Below are 21,062 nucleotides of genomic sequence, written 5' to 3' on the forward strand. Positions count from 1 at the left end.
CCATCCCTTCCACTGAACCTTACTGTATTACGCCTCCTTAATATTTCTTGAATCTTCCCTTCCTCTGTATGCCCACTATCATAGCCTTTGTTTAATATTCTTTATCACTTATCTAGACTTCATAGATTTTAATTCTTTATTTTATTTTTGTCTGTCTACCCTACTGGAACTGTAAGCTCCCACACACATTATTATCTTTGTATTCCAAGCAGCCCTGCCACCTAAAACAGTGCCTCGTACATGTTAGGCCCACAAATATTATTTAAAAATATAAATGAATGAATGAGAAGAAAGAAGAATAAAGGAAAAGAAATATGGATGGCTTGAAACAGAAACAGTGAGAAAGTGAATAATAATGGAGAATTTAGAAAGAGGATAGAATTTAATGGAAGAGTTAAGGAGTAGATCCAAGGATACTTCGGTAAGCTAGGGAAATGGTTTCTAACTCTGTATCATTTTCACTAAGTGTAATTTGCAAGCCTGCTATAGTCCATATATCAGAAATTATAGTAACATATACATTAGTAATATATATGGTATTACTACTACAAGGATCCATCCTCTGAACTGCTGTAGCCCATTAAGATGTCTAGGTAAACAAGAGTTGTCAGAAACCAGTTAACTTACCAAGATACCCTACATACCACTGAAAGCTGGATATGTCTTAGTTTAAGCCTGAGTCAGAATGTGGAGCTCTCAGAAAGTTTCATAAGTAATAATGCTTTGCAGTCCTCGAGAAGATTCAGTCTATTAACCAGGGAAGAGTTTCTGGTTTCGCCCGTATCTTTTATCTTTTATTTCGCATCTTTTGGTTTATAAAACCAGGCCTTTCAAAGCTGTTTGACCATGCTTTTCACCTAGTTAATTCAATTCTGAACCTGTGTTAGGTCCCCTGTGGATAAGATTCTGCCTCGTCGTAGTCTTAACTCATCACTAGATATATATTCTGAATTGTCATTTTAAAATATAATCTTGGCATTTCAGTATATGCAGATATTTTAAGATCCCAAAAATAGAAATTAATGCTTTTTAATAGTTCTTTCTTCATATAACTTAAACATTTAACTTTGAGTATATTTACTCCTATTTGCTTATACTGAAAAATGGTAGGTCTCCTTAAAGTTACACGGTTACAGATAGCTCTTTTTGAAATTTTTTGGGAGGAGGAATGAGTTTTTAACATTTGGATTTCTGCTGCTGTCCATTCCTTCTTTTGAATACTTAGAAAAGGTAGATTAATTTTTAATTAGCTTAACAGTAAGATTAAATTAATATTAACTCATTGTCTCCTGGCACAATCTGGCAACATACTGGGTAGCAGAGAGAAACCAGACTTGAGTCAGGAAGTGATTGCAGAATGTGGTCATCACCAGAGCTGTCTGGTGAAGCAGGAAACTGGGGTCTACAAATACCTTTCCACTCCCTACATCACCTCCTTACTACCAGCTATTGTCAGGCAAGGGTCAGGCTAGTACAACCACAACCTAAGAACAGATAGTTGCCTGCTTATATCATTAAACAGAGCATATAGTAAGAATAAAATTTTTAGTTTTCTTGATTCTTTTTCTAACCAATGCTGTAATCAAATGCTTGTTGAACTAAAATTTAAAAAGACCTTTTGTAACAGACCATGACAGGTAATAATCAACTAGTGTCTTTTTGTTGTCTATTGTAACTTTATTTTACTTTATTTTTCATTTTATTAGCTATTATAACTTTATTTGATTGTAACTCTATGTATCTTGAGCAGAAGAAAGCAGAATATATCCCAGCTTTTACTTCTTACTGCAGGTAAAGTTGGCCAAGCCCTGTGGTCTAGTGGTTAAGATTTGGTGCTCTCACTGCCACAGCCTGGGTTCACTTCCTGGCTAGGGAACCACGCCACCCATCTGTCAGTTGTCATACTGTGGTCACTGCATGTTGCTTTGATGCTGAAAGCTGTGCCACTGGTATTTCAGATAGCAGCAGTGTCACCCATGGTGGACAGGTTTCAGCAGAACTTCCAGACTAGACAGCCTAGGAAGAAGGACCTGACCACCCACTTCCAAAAAAATTGGTCATGAAAACCTTGTGAAGAATAGGAGAGCAGTGTCTGATATAGTGCCGGAAGGTGAGAGGATGGTGCAGAAAGACCGGGCAGGGTTCCACTCTGCTGTACACAGGGTCGCTAGGAGTTGGAATCGGCTCCACGGCACAAACAACAATAGATGAGGTCATTGAATGAATAGGATATTTTCATTTGTATCATCATCATCATATTCTTTTAACATAAAGTCAAGATCTAGATAAAAGTAATTGTTAGACTGAGGATGATGTTGAGTTTTTTATTTCTTTCCCCTCTTTATTTTAGTTGATGATTTTAGTGAAGAATCTTCTTTTTATGAGATTCTCCCGTGCTGTGCTCGCTTTCGATGTGGAGAGCTTATAGTTGAGGGACAGTGGCATCATCTGGTTCTGGTGATGAGCAAAGGCATGCTGAAAAACAGTACTGCAGCCCTTTATATTGATGGACAACTTGTTAACACTGTGAAGGTAAGCATGCTGTGCTTGTAAATCTCAACCTGCTTTACAAGATAGTTTAGGGGTGGGTGTGCTTGTGTGTATGTGTGTTTACAGGGGTATTTTTCGAATTGCTGTCTTAATTTTAAATCGACGTTCAGTACCCATTTGAACAATCTGTTAGAGTCATGTGGCTGGCTAATTCATATCCCTTTATTAGAGAAGAATAGAAAGGAGAGGTTACAGGGTACTAAAGAAGTTAGTGAATATGTCCGTGCTGGTTTTGTCACTTCATTGTTATTGTATACAGTCCAGTGGATTCTATGTTCCTTTAGAGCTGGAGTGTTGTTATTCATATCTTTGTTTTCAGATCACCCTGATTAGTCCCTGATAATAATAGTAGGTGATCCATCATTGTTTGTTGAATAAACGAGTATGTAAATATTACCTTCGATAGCTATACTGCGGTATTCAGAAGAGAGGCAAGAGAGTTGAAGTAGCCAGTAAGGAATCAGGAGAGTTTCCTTTTTTGAATCAGGATAAATACTGCTAGTTACTTTCTACAGAACTCAGCTGGCAAGCTCTTGACATTCTTTAACTTCTAAAAGATAGTATCCATTTTTATAGTAATATCACTTGAAAGAAGCAACAAAGGAAAGTTTGTCCTTTTCTGTGAATTAAAGTTTTAAAAGCAGTGAAATTGGCAGCTTCTTTGAGTACATTTCCTTCCTCAATGATATTTTACTGTGACATTGTGTTTCCCAATGATAAACTCTAAAATGCACTCTGGGGACAGTCATTTATTTTCTTTGTATATATGATTGCATTTGAAATTGGCCAGTAGGTTCTGTAGTGGATTGTTCCTTTGTCATTTTTAGTATTGTTGAAGATAAAATGCCCTCACCTTCTAGAATTGAGAGTAGGAGATTTATTATTGATATATTCCCATTATCATCATTGTGCCTGTGAAAAATCAGTCCCATGAAACCAACTTTAGGTCACGTTTTGGTCTTCACATTCATACCAGGAACTCTTCTTTGGTATGTGGAATAATAGATGTGATCTGAAGCAAGGACAATGTTACAACAAAACGATCGGTAGAAATGTCCCTCATTCCATCAAGCAATGAAAGCTGCCTATACACAAGAATCAACTTGATTTCCTTATCTCTTATACTCTAATTATATATTTATTATAAATGAATCGAATGATAATTTAAGCACCTTGTCGGTAAACACTAGTGTAATTTCAAATCTGAAAATGTATTTTACATTGAGATTAAAATATGTGTATAAAGTATATAACAACAGACTATTCATTTTTCTAATATTTTTATAGCACTTTACCCATTATAAAAGACTGTTCATGAATAATTATGTTGAACAGACTCACATTGAAGGTAATATAGCTAATTTCCAGACTACTTGAATTCCATAGTTGGAAAGCTCTGTTTTCATATCAACCCAAAAATTTCATAGAAGAATCGTTAATTTGATATGCACAACCACCAAACAGTGACAGGATCCCTGTATTTGATTGTGCCCTTTCTAGCATTAGATAGTTTATCTGTAGAGAGTTGTCGAAGAAATTTCTGACCTCTACATCAGGTTCCAGAATCTCAGCCTGCCCTCATGTTTCTCAGCCCAACTGCTTTTGTACATTTGTAAAGTTGTATGACCTTAGGATAATGAAAATATACACAATAAGTGCTTATTTTTCTGTTGAAAGTGGGGTTTTTTGGTCATATCTCACACATTTGCTTTACTTTATAGCTTCACTATGTTCACAGTACTCCGGGGGGTTCAGGTTCTGTAAACCCACCGGTGGTTAGCACAGTCTATGCGTACATTGGTACTCCACCTGCCCAACGCCAAATTGCTTCATTGGTTTGGCGCCTGGGACCCACACATTTTCTGGAAGAAGTTTTACCTCCTTCAAATGTGACTACCATTTACGAACTAGGACCAAATTATGTTGGAAGTTTTCAGGCCGTATGTATGCCATGTGAGTAACTTATTCTCTGTTCTTAAAGTTGTATAAAACTCAACTCCTGCAGTGTAGATGCATGAATACGTGCATGTGTATATAGAATGTTATACTTTGTGTTTATCTACAAAAGGGGCCTTCTCCTCTACTTTTCTTCAGCATGATTCTATTGACCACTCCTAATCAAAATGCCCTCCTCCACTGATCATACTGTACTTTCCTGATTTTGACTTCATGCCTGATGACTGATTTTCCAGTTTCTCTTCTTTGCTCTGGATGTAGGTATATACTCTCTAAGAGCCTAACCTCAACCTTCTCTTTCTATAATTTCTTCTATTACATGAAGCAATTTAAAGTGTGTCTACTCTGGTTAAAGGAAGGAAGAATGGGTCCAGAAAACACACGCATGTATTTTTTAGATTAGACCAAGTAACATTTGTTTTCCTCATCCCTTTATTTCTGCAGTCCACTTCTTGTTATCCTTTTTCCTAAAAGGAACTTAGAATCAAAGGAACTGATATTAAGCTACAATTCCTTTGTAGTTGTCTTTCCAAACGTTAACTTCATTCCCTTGTTCTCATTGCACATAAGTTCTCAGAAGAGTGAGGACAAGTACATGGACAAGTGATTTGTCTTTCACGCGTGTTCTTGATTTAGACAGCATCTAATGATAGCTAACAATGAGTGCTTAATATGTGCCAGATGAGTTCATACACATGAAGGACATGGCTGTTCAGAACCCTTCACCTGTATTTATTCACCTCCTCAGAACACTGGGAGTTCAGCACTCTTCTTATCATCTCCGTTTTACAGATGACGACACTGTGGCACAGAGATGTGTAGGTCACACAGGTTTTCAGTGAAAAAGCAGAGATTCAAACTTAAGCCATCTAGCTCCAAAACCTGTGTTCTGAGCTACTCCGCTGTCCTGTCTAGAAGAATAGAGAGAGGCGTATATGAGGGCCCTCGTTGGAGAGGAGACCTTGTGCTGCAAAGCTTGTGGACATTCCACTCAATCCCATGCTCTTGTTTCTAGGGCAGGTGTCTGTGATTTGTGTGATAACAGTTAAGATTCTTTTCCTTTACATTATGTTGTATGTTAAGCATGTTTTATGAGCAAAACTTGAAATGTAAAGTTCTATGAGTAGATGATTTTCCCTGTTTTCTAACTAAAGACAAATGAAGAGCTGAAAATTAAATGAAACAGTTTTAAATTCAGCTCCCTTGTTCCGCTTTAAAAGACTATCAAGTCTGCCCATTTAAAAATGATAGTAAGAATAAAAACTTTGTGTTAGGCTAAGGAGAAATACTAATGATTTTGAAAAGGATTATTCTTCTTTTGAAGGTAAAGATGCAAAATCCGAAGGTGTCATCCCATCTCCTGTGTCATTAGTACCAGAAGAAAAGGTGTCATTTGGCCTCTCTGCTCTCTCTGTGTCTTCTCTAACAGTGGCAAGAATCCGGAAAGTGTACAACAAGTTGGACAGCAAAGCCATTGCCAAGCAGGTAAGCAGAATGGTTTCCTCACAAACCATGGCTGATTCTCACTGGAAAGATGTTTCAGAGTTGCATTATGGGTACCACCCAAGTGTGAGTGGTTGCTAAAAACAGTGCCTTTCATATATTGTTTATATTTGGTTTGCTTGGCTTTGAATTTAAGCCATAACATATTTAGGTATTTAGCTTAATTTGGAAAAGCGAGAATTTCCTTTTAAGTACATGGTTTATATTCTTATGTTTTTATTGGTAATTAAGAAATTACACTTTGGAAAACAATTGCCACTTTTAAGGCCATAACTTTTTCTGAATCACCTACTATGTGCTGGGCACCTATTTTGTTCAGGACACAGCAGTGGATACAGAGAAAATTCTTGCCATTATAGTTCTTACATTCTACCGGAAGAGAGACACAGTAATAACTAAAGAAATAACTTAATCATAGAGTATGTTAGAAGGTGAAGAGTACTATGCAGAAAAATAAACCAGGGAAGAGAAAGAGAGAAGCTCATAGTTTTCAATAGGATGGTCAGAGGAGGCCTCACTGAGAAGGTGAAATTTGAACAGACTTGAAAGAGATGAAGCAGCAAGCCATGAGAATACGGAGAATGGGATATACGTATGGGGTGGGGGGTTTGCCCTCTTAAATGCAAGTGCTAAGGCCTTGAGGAGAGTACGTGCCTGCCACAGAGACAGGTGTGGCTAGAGCAAAATGACAGCAGGCCTGGGTAGTAGGAGAGGAACTCGGAAAGGTAATGGGGACTCTGTTGTTTAGGATTTACAGGCAATTGTAAATGCTTTGGCTTTAACTGAGTGAGATGGGGAAGCATCATAGGGTTCTAGACATAGGAATGAAATGTGACTTACTTTTTAACCAGGATCACTATGATTTCTATTCAGAATACAGTCATGCACCATGTAGTGACATTTCAGTCCATGATGGACCATGTATACGACAGTGGTCCCATAAGATTAGTACCATATAACCTAGGTGTACAGCAGGCCATACTATCTAGGTTTGTGTAGGTATACTCTGTGATGTTTGCATAATGATGAAATCATGTAACGATGCATTTCTCAGAACTTATCCCCATCCTTAAGTGACAAATGACTGTAGATTAAAGGGAGACAAAAGTAGAGCAGGGGGACCAGTTTTGAGGCCAGTGCTGTAATAATTCATATGAGAAATGGTTGTGGTCAGAACTGAGATGATAGCAGTGGCCGTGATGAGAAGCCATCAGATTTGAGGTATATTTTGAAGATGGAGCTATCAGGTTTTGATGATAGATTAGGTGTGAAATGTGAGCAAAAGAAAGGAATCAAGGACAACACCAAAGTTTTTTGCTCTAACATCCAGGAAAATGGAGTCACTTTTTCTGATTTGGAGAAAACTACAAGAACAGTTTTGGGGGGCAATATGTTTTGGAAAAGTTGGAGAAGCATATTAGACAACTTTGTGGAGATATCAAAGCCATTGGAAACAGGCCTCTGGAGTTGAGGGGAGAGGTTGGAACGCCGTGAATGTCCGTGGGTGGTGTTTAATGCCGTGAGACTAGCTGTGTTCGCCAGAGTATAGAGGTGGGTAGAGGAGAGGTTTACAGACTTAGCCTGGGACGCTCCAGTGTTACAGAGTTGGGGAGGAGAAGAACCAGCAGAGAAGACTGAGTTGCAGCAGCCAGCCAAAAAGGAGAAAAACCGGGAGAGTCTGGTGTTGTGAGAATCAGTGATTCACTATGGCGAATGTGTCAGCAGTCAAGAAAGTTAGGACTGACATGGTGGAAGTCATCAGAGAGCTTGACAAGCTATTTGGCTGATTAGGCGAGGCAAAGCCCGAGGGGAAGGAAATCAAGAGACTGGGAGGAAAGGATTTGGGAACAGTAAGTATTGACAACTCTTGTGCAGAGGTTTGTCTGTGAATACATGTGCCATCTTCTAAGGAACATAAATTCTACATAAACTTCTACGTAGAACTAAATTTACTTTCATTGTAAACTTTAATTGTACATAGAATTAAAGTCTTAGGATTATTTATGCTTTGAAAGCACGTGTGTGTGTGTGTGTGTGTTTGTGTATGCAAAATTTAACATTCCTTTTATGTAGGCATGTTTTCTCTAAACTCTTGGATAATTTGTGTGCCATTTACTTGGATATGGAGCAAAGCTAATATGATGCTCACTGATCGGAAGTCTTGGGAGGCAGCAGGTGAGGCAGACCTTTAAACCACGACGGAGTTCCATTCTGGAAGACCCCTGAAGCTGTCTCCCAAGAACCCCTCACCAGCTGGAGTTCGGGAGACTGTGTTTAACTTACTTTCTATGAGTTTCCACACCTTTGGAAGTGTTTGCACATTTAAAAGAAAATGAATGCTCATGTTTTTAATATTCTGATAAGAGGAGAGAGAAAAGATATGTTACCAATCATGTCTTTTTTTTTCTTTCTCAATCAAAATGTTCAGACGGTTCTTCTATAGTTATATTGTTTTTCCTTTTCTGTTCTTCAGTTAGGCGTTTCCTCCCATGAAAATGCCACTCCTGTGAAGTTGATACACAATGCAGCAGGACATCTTAATGGACCTGCACGGACAGTTGGGGCCACTCTGATTGGGTACTTGGGTGAGTCCAATTGTCTGTGTTGATTCAAACTTTTTTATTTGCCTTCAAATCTGCGTTCACTTACCTCACTCGAGAGGTGTTATTTAAATTCATATCTTATCGTGCTGACCTATAATGTTTTTGTGATATTTAGAGATTAATATAACAAGCTCAAACTCCAATCAACTTTAAAAATTATGACCTTTTATAAAATCCCGTTAACTTTTTCCGTCTTTTGTCAGCACTGATGAGCACTGACTACCTGCTTCTGTGTAATTTCAAGGTAAATTTCACACTACATTTAGGGAGAAATGTAAAGACTTAGAAATATTGACGATGGTTGCATGGCATGGCGCAGCAGTGGTGGCGCTCATGGGTGCTTCTGTTATTTGGAAATGAGCTAAAAATAAGAGCTTCGGAGCATAAACACTTTGGATCCACTCTAATGAAAGTTAGAGCTGGTGGACATTCTGCAGCGCCTCGTACCTGATGTCTACTTGAAAAGAGTTGATTTTTTTTGGTTAGATAGAATCTTGAGACATAATCCTATTAGGCCATCCAAAATCCAGAACCAGCGGTTATATATTTTAATGTGCAAATCAGTACATAATGTTGGTTCCTTTTTAGATTGACAAAAAGTTAGCGTCGTGCTGGTCAGAATCCTACATGTTTACCAGTCTTTGGCACTTTTCATTGTCCCAGTGATGTGCACATATCTTAACTTTGTTTTTCTTTTTTGACCATATTGCATTGATAAAATAGTTTCCTTTATGCTAAATAAAGCACATGGTAGTTTTTCTTTATTCAATTCAACAAATATTTACTCATCACTGCTCTGTGTCCTTTGCCAAAATATAGCAGAATTGTGGTTTAGTTGAAAGAGCAGTGAATGAAGAGTTCAAAGATTTAGGTTCTAGCCCCTGTGCTGTCACTGTGTGGCATTAGACCAGACATTTGAGCTCTATGGACTTCCATTTTCTTCTCTGTAAACTAGTAATACTGGCCCTAATTACCTTAGAAGGTAGTTTTCAAACTCCAGTGCCATAATATACGAAAGTATGCATTTTAATTTTATTTTTCAAAAATTCAATCTTGATCAGTAGGCAAATGATATTCAAACAATGCCTTTAAAGAAACGCAAGGTTTGGGACTGGCCCAGTGGCATAGTTGTTAAGTTCGCGTGGTCCACTTTGGCTGCCCAGGGTTCATAGGTTCGGATCCTGGGTGTGGACCTAGCACTACTTGTAAGGCCACATTTTGGCAGCGTCCCACATAAAATAGAAGAAGATTGGCAACAAATGTTAGCTCAGGGTGAATCTTTCCCAGCGTAAAAAAACAAGGTTAGGAGTGTAGATGTGAAAATTTTTTTGGACACAAAATTAGTCTAGTACTGTGCTTCCACAAAATTAGCATTCCTCATAATAATGCTCTTCTGAAGTCACTGATGTACTGTCACTCAGGTTACATAACTCGGAGAAGCTTTGAGTAATGGTCAGTGATGTACTTTGCTTGGCTTCTCTGTAGGGAATACTTCATCCTTGCCAGGATGGCTTCTCTATCCCATTCCCCAATTCACAGAGGTAAAGTGCTTTTGCTCTCCCCAAGTTTATTCCCCCACAGTCCCTAGTACACATTCTCACTTACCCCAGAATTGCATCCCCAAGGCCTCTGTGCATTTGAGTCTATATTGCCCAAAGCTACGTAGCGGAAACATTGGTGCTTGCTCTCAATCCCAGCTCTTCTCCACTTGCCCTCTTACTCCCACCTCTTCTCTGAGAGTGTATATATAAGCCTTTGTTGCCTTCTCCCAAATTCTACCTTGAATTATTTTTTTAGAATTTTCGTTTTAGGATAGAAGGTTTTTGTGTGTGTGTAATTTGTAACTAATTAAATACTTCTTAAGATGATTTTCAGTTGTTGTTTATGTGGGGAATTTATTTTAATTGTTTTTCACTGTCTTTTAATCAGGAGTAAGAACATTTGTTCCTAAGCCTGTTGCCACTACTTTGCAGTACATCGGTGGAGCTGCAGCCATCCTGGGCCTGGTGGCCATGGCTTCTGATGTGGAAGGGCTGTATGCAGCAGTCAAGGCCCTGGTTTGTGTAGTCAAGAGTAACCCACTAGCCAGCAAAGAAATGGAAAGAATCAGGGGCTACCAGGTTTGTAACCATAAAGCTCTGCCTTCACGTTACTTTGCATAAAAAATCTTCCAATTTTCATTATTATTCATATTGTTCAAATTCTGAAAGAATTATATTGTCCAAGTAAACTTTAAAAGTCAGTAATTTTTATTAAAACTAACATATTTCAAGTGAGAATATGAATTGTTTTCTTTATGTTGGTTCATCCTTTTTCTCCTGTCTCATCAAGTCTCTCTTACTGGACCCTTCAGTTAGGCTACATGATTTCAGTATAGTTTTGATATATTTGAATACATTTTCAGAACAATGGTTTGCTATTTTGGAGTTATTTTGCCCTATGGAAATAGGAATGAAATGAAGTAGGGTCACATTACCACCTGCCCTAGAGAGCTCCAAAGCGGTAATAGATCCAGAGCTCTCCCATTTTCCTTGTATCTCCCCTCCACACCCGTCATCCTTGACTCTTACTTACCCCCTGGGATGTGCGAACCACTCTCCAATATGTGTGCCATTGCTAGTCCTGAAAACTCACGTGGGACTAAAGTGTGCAGTGATCATGTAGCCACATCTCCGCTCAGTTCTGCTCTTGTAAGAAGAGAAACAAGTATTTGGAGGAAGATTATAAATCCCTCTAGTGTAGATGAAGTACAAGTGCCTTCTCCAACTCAGCCAGAGCTTCCCTGGCAGTGGATAAACTGTTTACTGTAACTGTTTTCTGTAGATTTAATCACACTATTTTGATAAGTGTTTTGCAGAACGTTCAAAATGATTATTGCAGCGTTGTTTATCATGAAAAAATAGGAACAATCTAAATGTTTCAACAGCATAAGAATGAATAATAGTACTATAACCATTCTGTAGAATATCATTCAACCTTTTAAAATTGTGACTATGAAGACTGTCGCAAAAGAAAAAATCCTTTTGATAAAATGTTGTGTAGAGGAAAAGAGTGGAAAATTGTGTGCACATAATGGCAACAACAACTTAAATATTTATATGTGAATTGAAGGAGTTTGTGTAAAAGTGGATATTTTATATTTTAATAACAAAGTGATAATTACCCTGTTTTTCAGATTTTCTCTCATGTTCTATTATCATAATAAAAATTGAGAAATCATATTAGAAGTCTCAGATTCTAATACCTGTGGTTCTCATATATATATGTGGATGTATGTATATGTGTGTGTGTATATATATATATGATGGTATATATATATGTACGATGATTGATCAACAGGCATTTGGTCTTGCTTTCTTCTAGTTGCTGGCAATGCTGCTTAAGAAGAAACGTTCCCTTCTTAACAGCCACATTCTCCATCTAACTTTTTCCTTGGTGGGAACTGTTGATAGTGGACATGAGACCTCCATTATTCCCAATTCAACCGCTTTCCAGGATCTACTTTGTGATTTCGATGTATGTATATGAACACTAACTGATAATATATAATCAGTGAATCCATTTCTTATTCTGTATATAGAGTTAACTTACAATTTTGTTTCTAAGATATGCTTAAGTTCTATAATTTAATGATGCTCATGTTAGTAAAATATTGGTTAATATAAAAAATAGGGTAGTGATAGAGTCCTTCTCCCCAAGGATAATCCATTTTACAGATAGATAGAAGTGAAATGATGCAATGCAGATACCTAACTATAAATAATCTACTGCTGCCTCTGGCATTACAAGAGGCAAACATATTTTCGTCAAATAATTCTGATAGAAACTTTTCCTCACCGAATAGGAGCTAGACCTGAAATTTTGGTTTGTAATAGTAGCGCTTAGTAAAATGCCATTCATTTCGCCAAAATAATGAGATTTTCATTTCTACTGTCTTTTTACCATAACAGCTTCCACTCTATCCCCTCAAAGCACCACTTAATCTCACGTATCCTCTCTCCATTGAATGTCTTGTTCTGGGCACTCTGCATGCTCATCACTATATACATACCTACGTATATCTCTCCCCACTGAGACTGCAGGCTTCTGTGTGCAGAGATCACATCTGTCTTCACCTTTGTGTCCCTACCGCCCAGAATGGCCCCTAGCGCTTAGAGTTGGCTAACTGTCACATCTCGGCGCTAACTTGTCTTCCTCAGAACTGCTGTCTGCTCTTGTCAGTTATTCTAAGTCCCTAACAAGCAGGCGAGGTGCCCTGATCGCTTTCCTGAAACTTTATTTGGAAGGCTTGTCAGGAGCCTGGCCTCTGCTGGGCCCTCGGCCCTCGGGAGCACGGGCAGCAGTCTCCTGCCCTCTTCTTGCATCTCCCGGATCCTTTGCTAGCTTTCAGGCAGCACTGCCCTCCTTCTTATACCTTCCTCACTACTTTCCTCATAATTTCCTGGCTGTGAAATATTCATTATTTTATACAAAAGTGTGCACTTCACTTCTTTATCTTTTCCTTTATTTGTTTTCTTTCCTTTAGATTCTCGCTGAGTGCTGCAGCCTCATCTCTGTGGAGATGACTCTGAAATCTACATCTCTAGCCTGACGTCTGAATTCCAGGCTTATTTCTGACTTCTTGTTCAACATTTCCATTTTTATGTCCCAGCAACACCTAAAATGAACTTAACATCCTTCCCCAAATTAGTTCTTCCTTCTAACTCCTGTTTCTATGAATAACACCACCATTCCCCTAGTCGCTGAGGCTTGAAATTGAAGGATCAGCTTCCTTCTTCCTCACTGTTTATAAACAGATATGAAGTGGCGTAGATTCTGCTTGCACGTTTCATGCACTCCTCCTTTCTGCTGCTGCGTCCTTATCCACGCCCTGATCAGTCCTCCTCTTACCTACGAGGCTAACTGCCACTTCCTCTCCCCTTTCCTCCATCTCTCCTATATATCTTTTGACCTCATTCTTTCTAAGGCATAATCATATCACTTACTCAAAAACTTGCAGTGATTTCGCCCTTTTGCACAATAAAATACGCATTTCTCAGCCTGATATTCAGAGTTCTGATACACAAACGTCTCATTCTTTTAGTAAATACCTATTGAGCATCTTTGACCTAGGCATTGTATTATGGGCTCAGGATGTGCAAGTGAAGGACGGAGTTCATGCCTCGGGGCATTTAGTCCTTTAGAGAGAAAAACAAATAGATGATTAAAAACTTGTGAAAGCACAGAGATAAAAGTATGCAGAAAGGATTATGAGAGTACTACAGAGACCTACTTAACCAAGCTTAGCTTTGTTTTCATCTGGTATTTGACACATTTAAGTCATCTTTAGTTTCAGATTTCTGATTAAAATCTCATATACAAACATCAGAAATTTAGTTGGCTCGACAAATTTTGACTTGATTTCACTTGCTCACTTTATGGCTTCATATAGCATTCCTAATTACCCCCAAACCACAGTGTCTATAAATAATTAATTTGCCCTATTTTTAGAACAGCCATTTGATAAATATAACTACAATTATTGTAATAGTATATAAGCATTTTCTTTTTCAGTGGTCGTTTCTAGACATTTTATTTTATTTTATTTATTTTTTTTTTTGAGGAAGATAAGCCCTGAGCTAACATCTGCTGCCAATCCTCCTCTTTTTGCTGAGGAAGACTGGCCCTGAACTAACATCCGTGCCCATCTTCCTCTATTTTATATGTGGGACGCCTACCACAGCATGGCTCGACAAGCAGTGCTGTGCCAAACCTGGGATCTGAACTGGCGAACCCCAGGCCACCGAAGCGGAACGTGCGCACTTAACCGCTGCACCACCGGGCCAGCCCCTTAAAGACATTTTAGAAGTTCTTATATTTGCCCACAGAGATAGTATTCATGGCATTCTTAATTCTTTTGTGTAGATCCATATGTCTATCTTGTATAATTCTTCTGCCTAAAGCACTTCCTTTAACATTTCTTGTAAGTGCTGGCGAAAAATACTCCCATCTGAAACAGTCTTTATTTTTTCTTTTTTGAAAGATATTTTTGCATAGAACAGAATTCCTGTTGACAATTTTTTATTCTTTTCATACTTCAAAGGTGTCAGTCACTCCATTGTCATCTTTATATTTCTTCTGCTTGGAGTTTGTTGACTTTTTTAGATCTGTGAGTTTGTCATTTTCATTAAATTGGAAATGTTGTAGCCATTATTTCTTCAACTATTTTTCCTGGTGTCCTCCCCTCAACCTTTTCTGGACTCCAATTACACATGCCTTAGATTGCTTGATGTTGTCCCACAGTCACTAATACTCATCTAGTAATTTCTTGTTAGAATTTTATCTCATGCTTCATTTTGAGTAGTTTCTACTGTTTTGTCTTCAAGTTTGCTGAATCTTTTTCTGCAGTGTCCAATCTGCTGTTATTCCCATCCATTATATTTTTCACTTTAGATATTTTATTTTTCATCTGTAGAAGTTCATTTTGGATGTTTGGTTATCTTCTGTTTCTCTCCTCATCATGTTCATATTTTTTGTTACATTCTTTAGTGCATGGAGCATATTTTTAATAGCTTTTTAAGTTCCTAATAATTCCATCATCTCTGTCGTTTCTGGGCTATTTGTAGTAGTTGATTTTTCTCCTACTTATGGGTCACATTTTCGTTTTTCTTTGCATACTTGGAAATTTTTGATGAGAGGCTAAATGTTACATTGTTGAGTGCTAGATTTTGTTGTATTCCTTTTAAAAACTATTGAACTTTGCTCTGGCATTGCAGGTATCTTGATCCTTTTGAAAATGCTTTTAGACTTTGTTAGGCTGGACCTAGAGTAACCCTCAGTCTAGTGCTAATTTATCCCCACTATTAAGGTTATTACACTTCTGAGACCTCTACCCAACTCTGCATGTGTTATGAAGTCTCTACACTCTGGTTGCTGAGAATGCAGACTAGTCTCAGCCCTGTGTGAGTTCCAGGAATTGTTTGATCTACTATTTACAGTGGTTGTTTCCGGTTTTGGACCCCACACAAGATTCCAGTCATTCAGTGTTTGTGTTCAGTATATAGCATTCAGTATTAACTCTATTCGGTATATTATATTCAGTATTCAGTAATACCTTGATTCCAGGGAAACTTTCTATAGATCTTGCCTTTATGGTTGTTTACTCTAGGAGAGTAATTTCCATAAGCAGTTACTCCTTTATGAACAGAACCAGAAGTTCTATATGCAAGGAGTTTTAAAGGGTTTCACCAAATATAAATTAATAGAGTAGTTATGTTCAATTAATTATATAAGTGAAATATGTTCCATGTGCTGCATTTGTGTTTGTTGGATTGGCATTTTGGGTATTTTTTTAACTGCAAATATATCACTATTCTTTATTTTTGTTGTAGGTCTGGCTCCATGCACCATATGAACTTCATCTTTCCTTATTTGAACACTTTATTGAACTGCTCACAGAGTCCAGGTATTAGTTAATACCTATGTAGTCAGTTGTTCATTTATACAAGGGATGAGAGTACAGTGTATAAAGTCTTCTTTTTCTTATAGTGAAGCTTCGAAGAATGCCAAATTAATGAGGGAGTTCCAGCTAATCCCAAAGCTGCTACTGACTCTTCGAGATATGTCTTTATCCCAGCCTACCATTGCTGCTATTAGTAATGTGCTGAGCTTCTTACTGCAAGGTTTTCCCAACAGCAATGATCTGCTCAGGTAGTGACAACTTCTGTATTTGTCTCTTTATTAACTAAAAGTACCAGTGACGTTAACATGAATGAGATGAGTGTAATTGGTTCCTATGCCTGTGTGTAATGTTAATACAGTTCAAGATATCTGGAAGGCACGGAAAACATGCGTGTCTCAGTCTCTTGCCTCTATAAAGCAAAGCCAATTGTTGCCACTAGTAAATAGTAGAATATTGGTGAGAATAGTTGTAGGAATAAGCCCAATAAGATTGATTGTCCTGGACATAAAAGTGTTCACTGTAGGAAACTCATCCCTCTTCCCCAAGCCCTGCTGCTTCTCAAGTGTATGTGCACAAGCACACACACCCGGAGTGGGCGTGCCATCTCTGTTAGATCTATTCGCTGTCACCCAGACAGATGATACCTTTTTTTTAACATATTCAAACCTTTTATATGATGTATTATTTTGCTGCTAATGTAAAATGTGGCTTAAGACATATTTATGGACTATCTGTAGAAATGTTCTAATATTCACATGATAATTCAGATCTTAACTGAAAATGGAAGAAAAAAAACTACCCAGCCTAAGTATTTTCCAGGTAGGGAATTGCTTAAACTGGACTTGACTACCACTTTTCATGTAATCTCCCGGGAAACACAGGTCAAACCACCCTAGTCATTAGAGCAATCCCAGGAGACTAGTCCCTAAACTGTAGAGCATGTAAATCACTCACTGTTAGATTCTCTTACCTTGAAAACATTGTTTTCACTTGGTGACAGATTTAAGACTGGAGTTTAACACTTATTTTGGAGATGATGATTGTTGTTTGCAATATTTATTTAGATCTTATCCTCGTGCTATAATGATCACTTTGCTAAAATTACCACTGAAACCTATCAAGTTTTTTATTTTTCTCTACTTTACAAATTAAGAAATTAAGTCCCAGAGGGGTTAAGCTACTTGCCCCAAGTAAGAGGACTGACAATTGACAGAGCCGGGATTTCCCACTTACCTGTGTTCCTAAGCCTGAGTTGTTAACTGCGAGGCTTCGGTGGATCCGTACAGATAATGTTGGGACATTTTAGTTTGGATCATGCTGTTCGGTTCTTGAAGTCATTTGAGCTAGTGCATTAAAGGACTCATACTTCTGGAGAAGCATATTTTTCTCTGTATTTTAAAACATTGTAACACATATAATGTTAATTGCAGTGGTTCTGGGGAAATAAACCATATAATCACTAGAGATCTGTAAAAGATAGTTAAAATAAGAAGTACTTTTTTCTTTTTTTTTTTTGTTTTTTTGTTTCTTCACATTTTATTGTTTGTTTTGGAGAGGGAAAAAATAAAATCTGTAATCTTTCTTTTCTTGTATATAAAGGTTTGGCCAGTTTATTTCTTCTACTTTACCAACCTTTGCAGTTTGTGAAAAATTTGTCATTATGGAAATAAAGAATGAAGAGAAGCTTGACACTGGTGAGTCAATGCTGGAGCTTGAAAACTAATTACATTCCCTGTTTTCTTCTGGCACTAGTTAAACCTGAATTATATGTGATACTATTCTGTTATTTTTCTCCTTACATTACTTCTTCTGGTTTTTCACAGATATATTTGTCTTAAATCAGGCCTGTACAATCTGCAGAAATACAAAATTCCTTACAGAATTTAATAGGGTGTAAAATTTACTTTAAAAATAAAATCTTTCCTGTGTTTAGAAGATTCATGTTGGGAGGGGAGGGGAATATGAATGTAAAAAAGGGTTCACAGCCTTTATTATCACTTGTTTAGATAATATCAAATATAATGGAACAATTTTCAGGATTCTAAAGAGATGGACCTTTTTTCTTGTCCACTTTAATGGAAAGTACTCCTAGAAAAAATTTTTTCTAAAAGATGTATTTTTCAGTGAGATTTTCTAGAACGGTGTTGGAGATTTTGTCCTGGTTTATCTGCTAGGGTAATTTAATGTATTTATTTTCATTGTAGGAACTGAAGAAGAGTTTGGTGGTCTTGTATCTGCCAATCTTATTCTTTTGAGGAACAGACTTCTAGATATCTTGCTAAAACTAGTTTACACATCTAAAGAAAAGACAAGCATTAATTTGCAGTAAGTAAAATCTTTTTAGAATTCATGGTACCAGTTGCTGTTACTGGTTAATTCATAGCAGACAAAAGAAAGAATTGCCACTGACTTCTAATAGATATTTTTTAAGCTTGAAATTTGTAGTATGTCAAGAACAGAACCTAGTCATATTTTTCTTTTTAATTTGAAATCATAATCCATGAAATTAATATTTTATTTTGTTTTTTTAATCCATTTGTCTTTAAATAGAGCTTGTGAAGAACTGGTCAAGACCCTGGGTTTTGACTGGATTATGATGTTTATGGAAGAACACTTGCATTCCACCACAGTTACGGCAGCCATGAGGATCCTTGTCGTCCTGCTGAGTAATCAGTCTATTCTCATCAAGTTTAAAGAAGGACTCAGTGGTGGAGGGTGGCTGGAACAGACAGATGCTGTCTTAACTAATAAGATCGGAACAGTGTTAGGTATGGGACTGTTACAGTCAGCTGCTTTAAAATAAGCTGTTGTGTTTGGTGTTTAAATCTTATGTAAGCTTATACTCCTCAGTTTATCTCACAACCATGAAGAGTTAGGAATTTTAATTAATGATAGAGTAAAAAGTTTAGAAAGTTTCAAATTTGGCTTTTGAGTTGCAAATTAAACCAAAGTCAGAGACAGGATATTAAGATATGAAAACTCAAGAGAATTCCTTATGGTCTTTTTGTTGTGTTGTTCCCTTTCTGATCTATAAGTAAATACGTAACAAATTATCAGAACTGAATTAATAATGATAACCAATATTTTGAGTGTTTATTCTGTGCCGGTTACTAAACACATTCATTTTCACAATAATCCTATGAGGTATAAATACTGTCATACCCATTTTACAGATGAGAAAGTCAAGGAATAGGGGTGGAGTCACTTGTCAGCTAGGAAGTATCAAAATTTGCATCCAGGTCTTCTGAGGCCAAAGCCCATGCTTTCAATGGGTCTGTTATATGGCCTCTCAAGGATTTAAGTTCAGAGTTTCAGGCAAAGCTCCTTATTCTCTGCTCAGTAGTTCTGTGCTGTTTTAAACATGGAACTGAGCATTAAGTAATATTAGAAAATTAATAGTTTTCTATTTTAGATTCAGTTGACCTGGTATATTTCTATTCATATTCATGACCTTATTTTAGAAAATATATATTTAAGATAATGTTTTTACTGAAAATTACAGTCATTCAGTTATTAAAGTATTTAAAAAATATATTTGTCTTTATAACATTACATTTTAAAAGTAGATATAATTGTATTCTGCAACAAGCATCAAGAATATCTATTTACCCTTGTCAGATGGGAAAATTAGTGATCAGAATTTAATATGTAGTTTATTGTTTTAAGAAGAAAGTGAACGTATCAATACCTGGGTGCTGCCTGTACTGCTTCCTCTATTAAAGCAAATGATAGAAAGACAGAGCTCACAACCTAGGATTGTTTCATTGTTATTTCACACGTGGAAAATGTCTGCAGAAACTTTGTGTGTGATGAAGAAGGAAATTCACTGTGAAGTGGTTTCTCGAGAAAATTCTCTGCTTTAACATATGCATTTTAAATTATTATTGTTATAAATGCTTTTATGATCTGAAAGATAAATCACTATTTTGCATTGACTCTGAGGGAGCGATATAGCTACAAATGTTATTATTATGAACAGTTTGGTAGCAAGAATTTAGCTTAATAACCTTAATAATAGCCACTAAGAGAATAAATAATGAAAGGTACAATTGAATGTGAATTCTATTGAATATGAGAGTTTAAATGCTAATTGACAGCTTCTCATTGAAGGTGAAAAACCACAGTGTAATAACACCTAAGATTCATATAGCACATTGCAGTTTGCAAAATTCTTTTGCATATATCATCTCATTTGGCCTTCATGATTCTGGAGACAGGTATATATTTTGTAGTGTATAAGATATTTTATAGAAAGTAAACCTAATAAATATAAATTAAGGATTAATTTCTCTAAGTAGGAAGGTAAGACTGTTAAATGCATAAGATTCCTGAGGCAGACATTAATAGTGTCTAAGTGTCTGTCTTCTGACTGTTAGTCCTGTCCTTTTGTCAGTCCTACATCACTTAAGTAGTATCAGAAAAAATGCTTTTACCATATCAGATCTACCTGACTTCATTTCTTCAAATTTATTTGTCCTTCATTGATACCTGCCTACACATTGCATATGCTGCTCTTGTTCTAAAAGAGAAATCTAGGTATTTAATTTAAGTTTAATTTAAATTTGATTCAATTGAATTTAATTTTCCCTGAATATCTGTCTGATACATACATATGTATGTGTGTATACAGATATCTATTATATATATATACACACATCTCATTTGATTCTATTTCTCTTTCATCTGATGAGCAACCTAATGTTTTTGAATGTTTTATTCACATTTATTAGTTTCTGTCAAATTTTTCTGTATAAAAATACCTTCCATGTCGCTGTAAATTGAAGCTAAATTAATGTGTAATTGTTAATAATATATTAAGTGTTCCTTAAGATTAATTTTTGGGAAAAATGAAGTGTGAGAATTTAGAAAGGAAAATGACTGCTAGTATTGATTTTCATTTAGGACCTGTAGTTTAATCAAAATTTATTTTCCTATTTAATGTATGAGCTCAAGACTTTTTTATGCTCATAATTTCATTTAGAATTACTATAAACAAAAATCACGCAGTG

General features: G+C 36.7%; 1 protein-coding gene across 16 annotated transcripts in view; it reads left to right on the plus strand.

Annotated features, from left to right (window-relative positions):
* WDFY3 (WD repeat and FYVE domain containing 3) overlaps positions 1-21,062 on the plus strand; it is a 251,256-nt gene that overhangs the window by 150,101 nt on the left and 80,093 nt on the right. For all 16 annotated transcript variants that reach the window (XM_070262308.1, XM_070262304.1, XM_070262309.1 and 13 more), the window contains 11 exons: positions 2,351-2,532; positions 4,272-4,503; positions 5,831-5,991; positions 8,483-8,594; positions 10,542-10,732; positions 11,976-12,128; positions 15,983-16,056; positions 16,140-16,301; positions 17,653-17,747; positions 18,258-18,378; positions 18,604-18,821. In XM_070262308.1, coding sequence (XP_070118409.1) covers positions 2,351-2,532; positions 4,272-4,503; positions 5,831-5,991; positions 8,483-8,594; positions 10,542-10,732; positions 11,976-12,128; positions 15,983-16,056; positions 16,140-16,301; positions 17,653-17,747; positions 18,258-18,378; positions 18,604-18,821 — 1,701 coding nt within the window. The remainder of the gene's footprint in view (positions 1-2,350; positions 2,533-4,271; positions 4,504-5,830; positions 5,992-8,482; positions 8,595-10,541; positions 10,733-11,975; positions 12,129-15,982; positions 16,057-16,139; positions 16,302-17,652; positions 17,748-18,257; positions 18,379-18,603; positions 18,822-21,062) is intronic.

Source organism: Equus caballus, chromosome 3 (genome assembly GCF_041296265.1).
Source record: "Equus caballus isolate H_3958 breed thoroughbred chromosome 3, TB-T2T, whole genome shotgun sequence".
NCBI classification, from domain to species: Eukaryota; Metazoa; Chordata; class Mammalia; order Perissodactyla; family Equidae; genus Equus; species Equus caballus.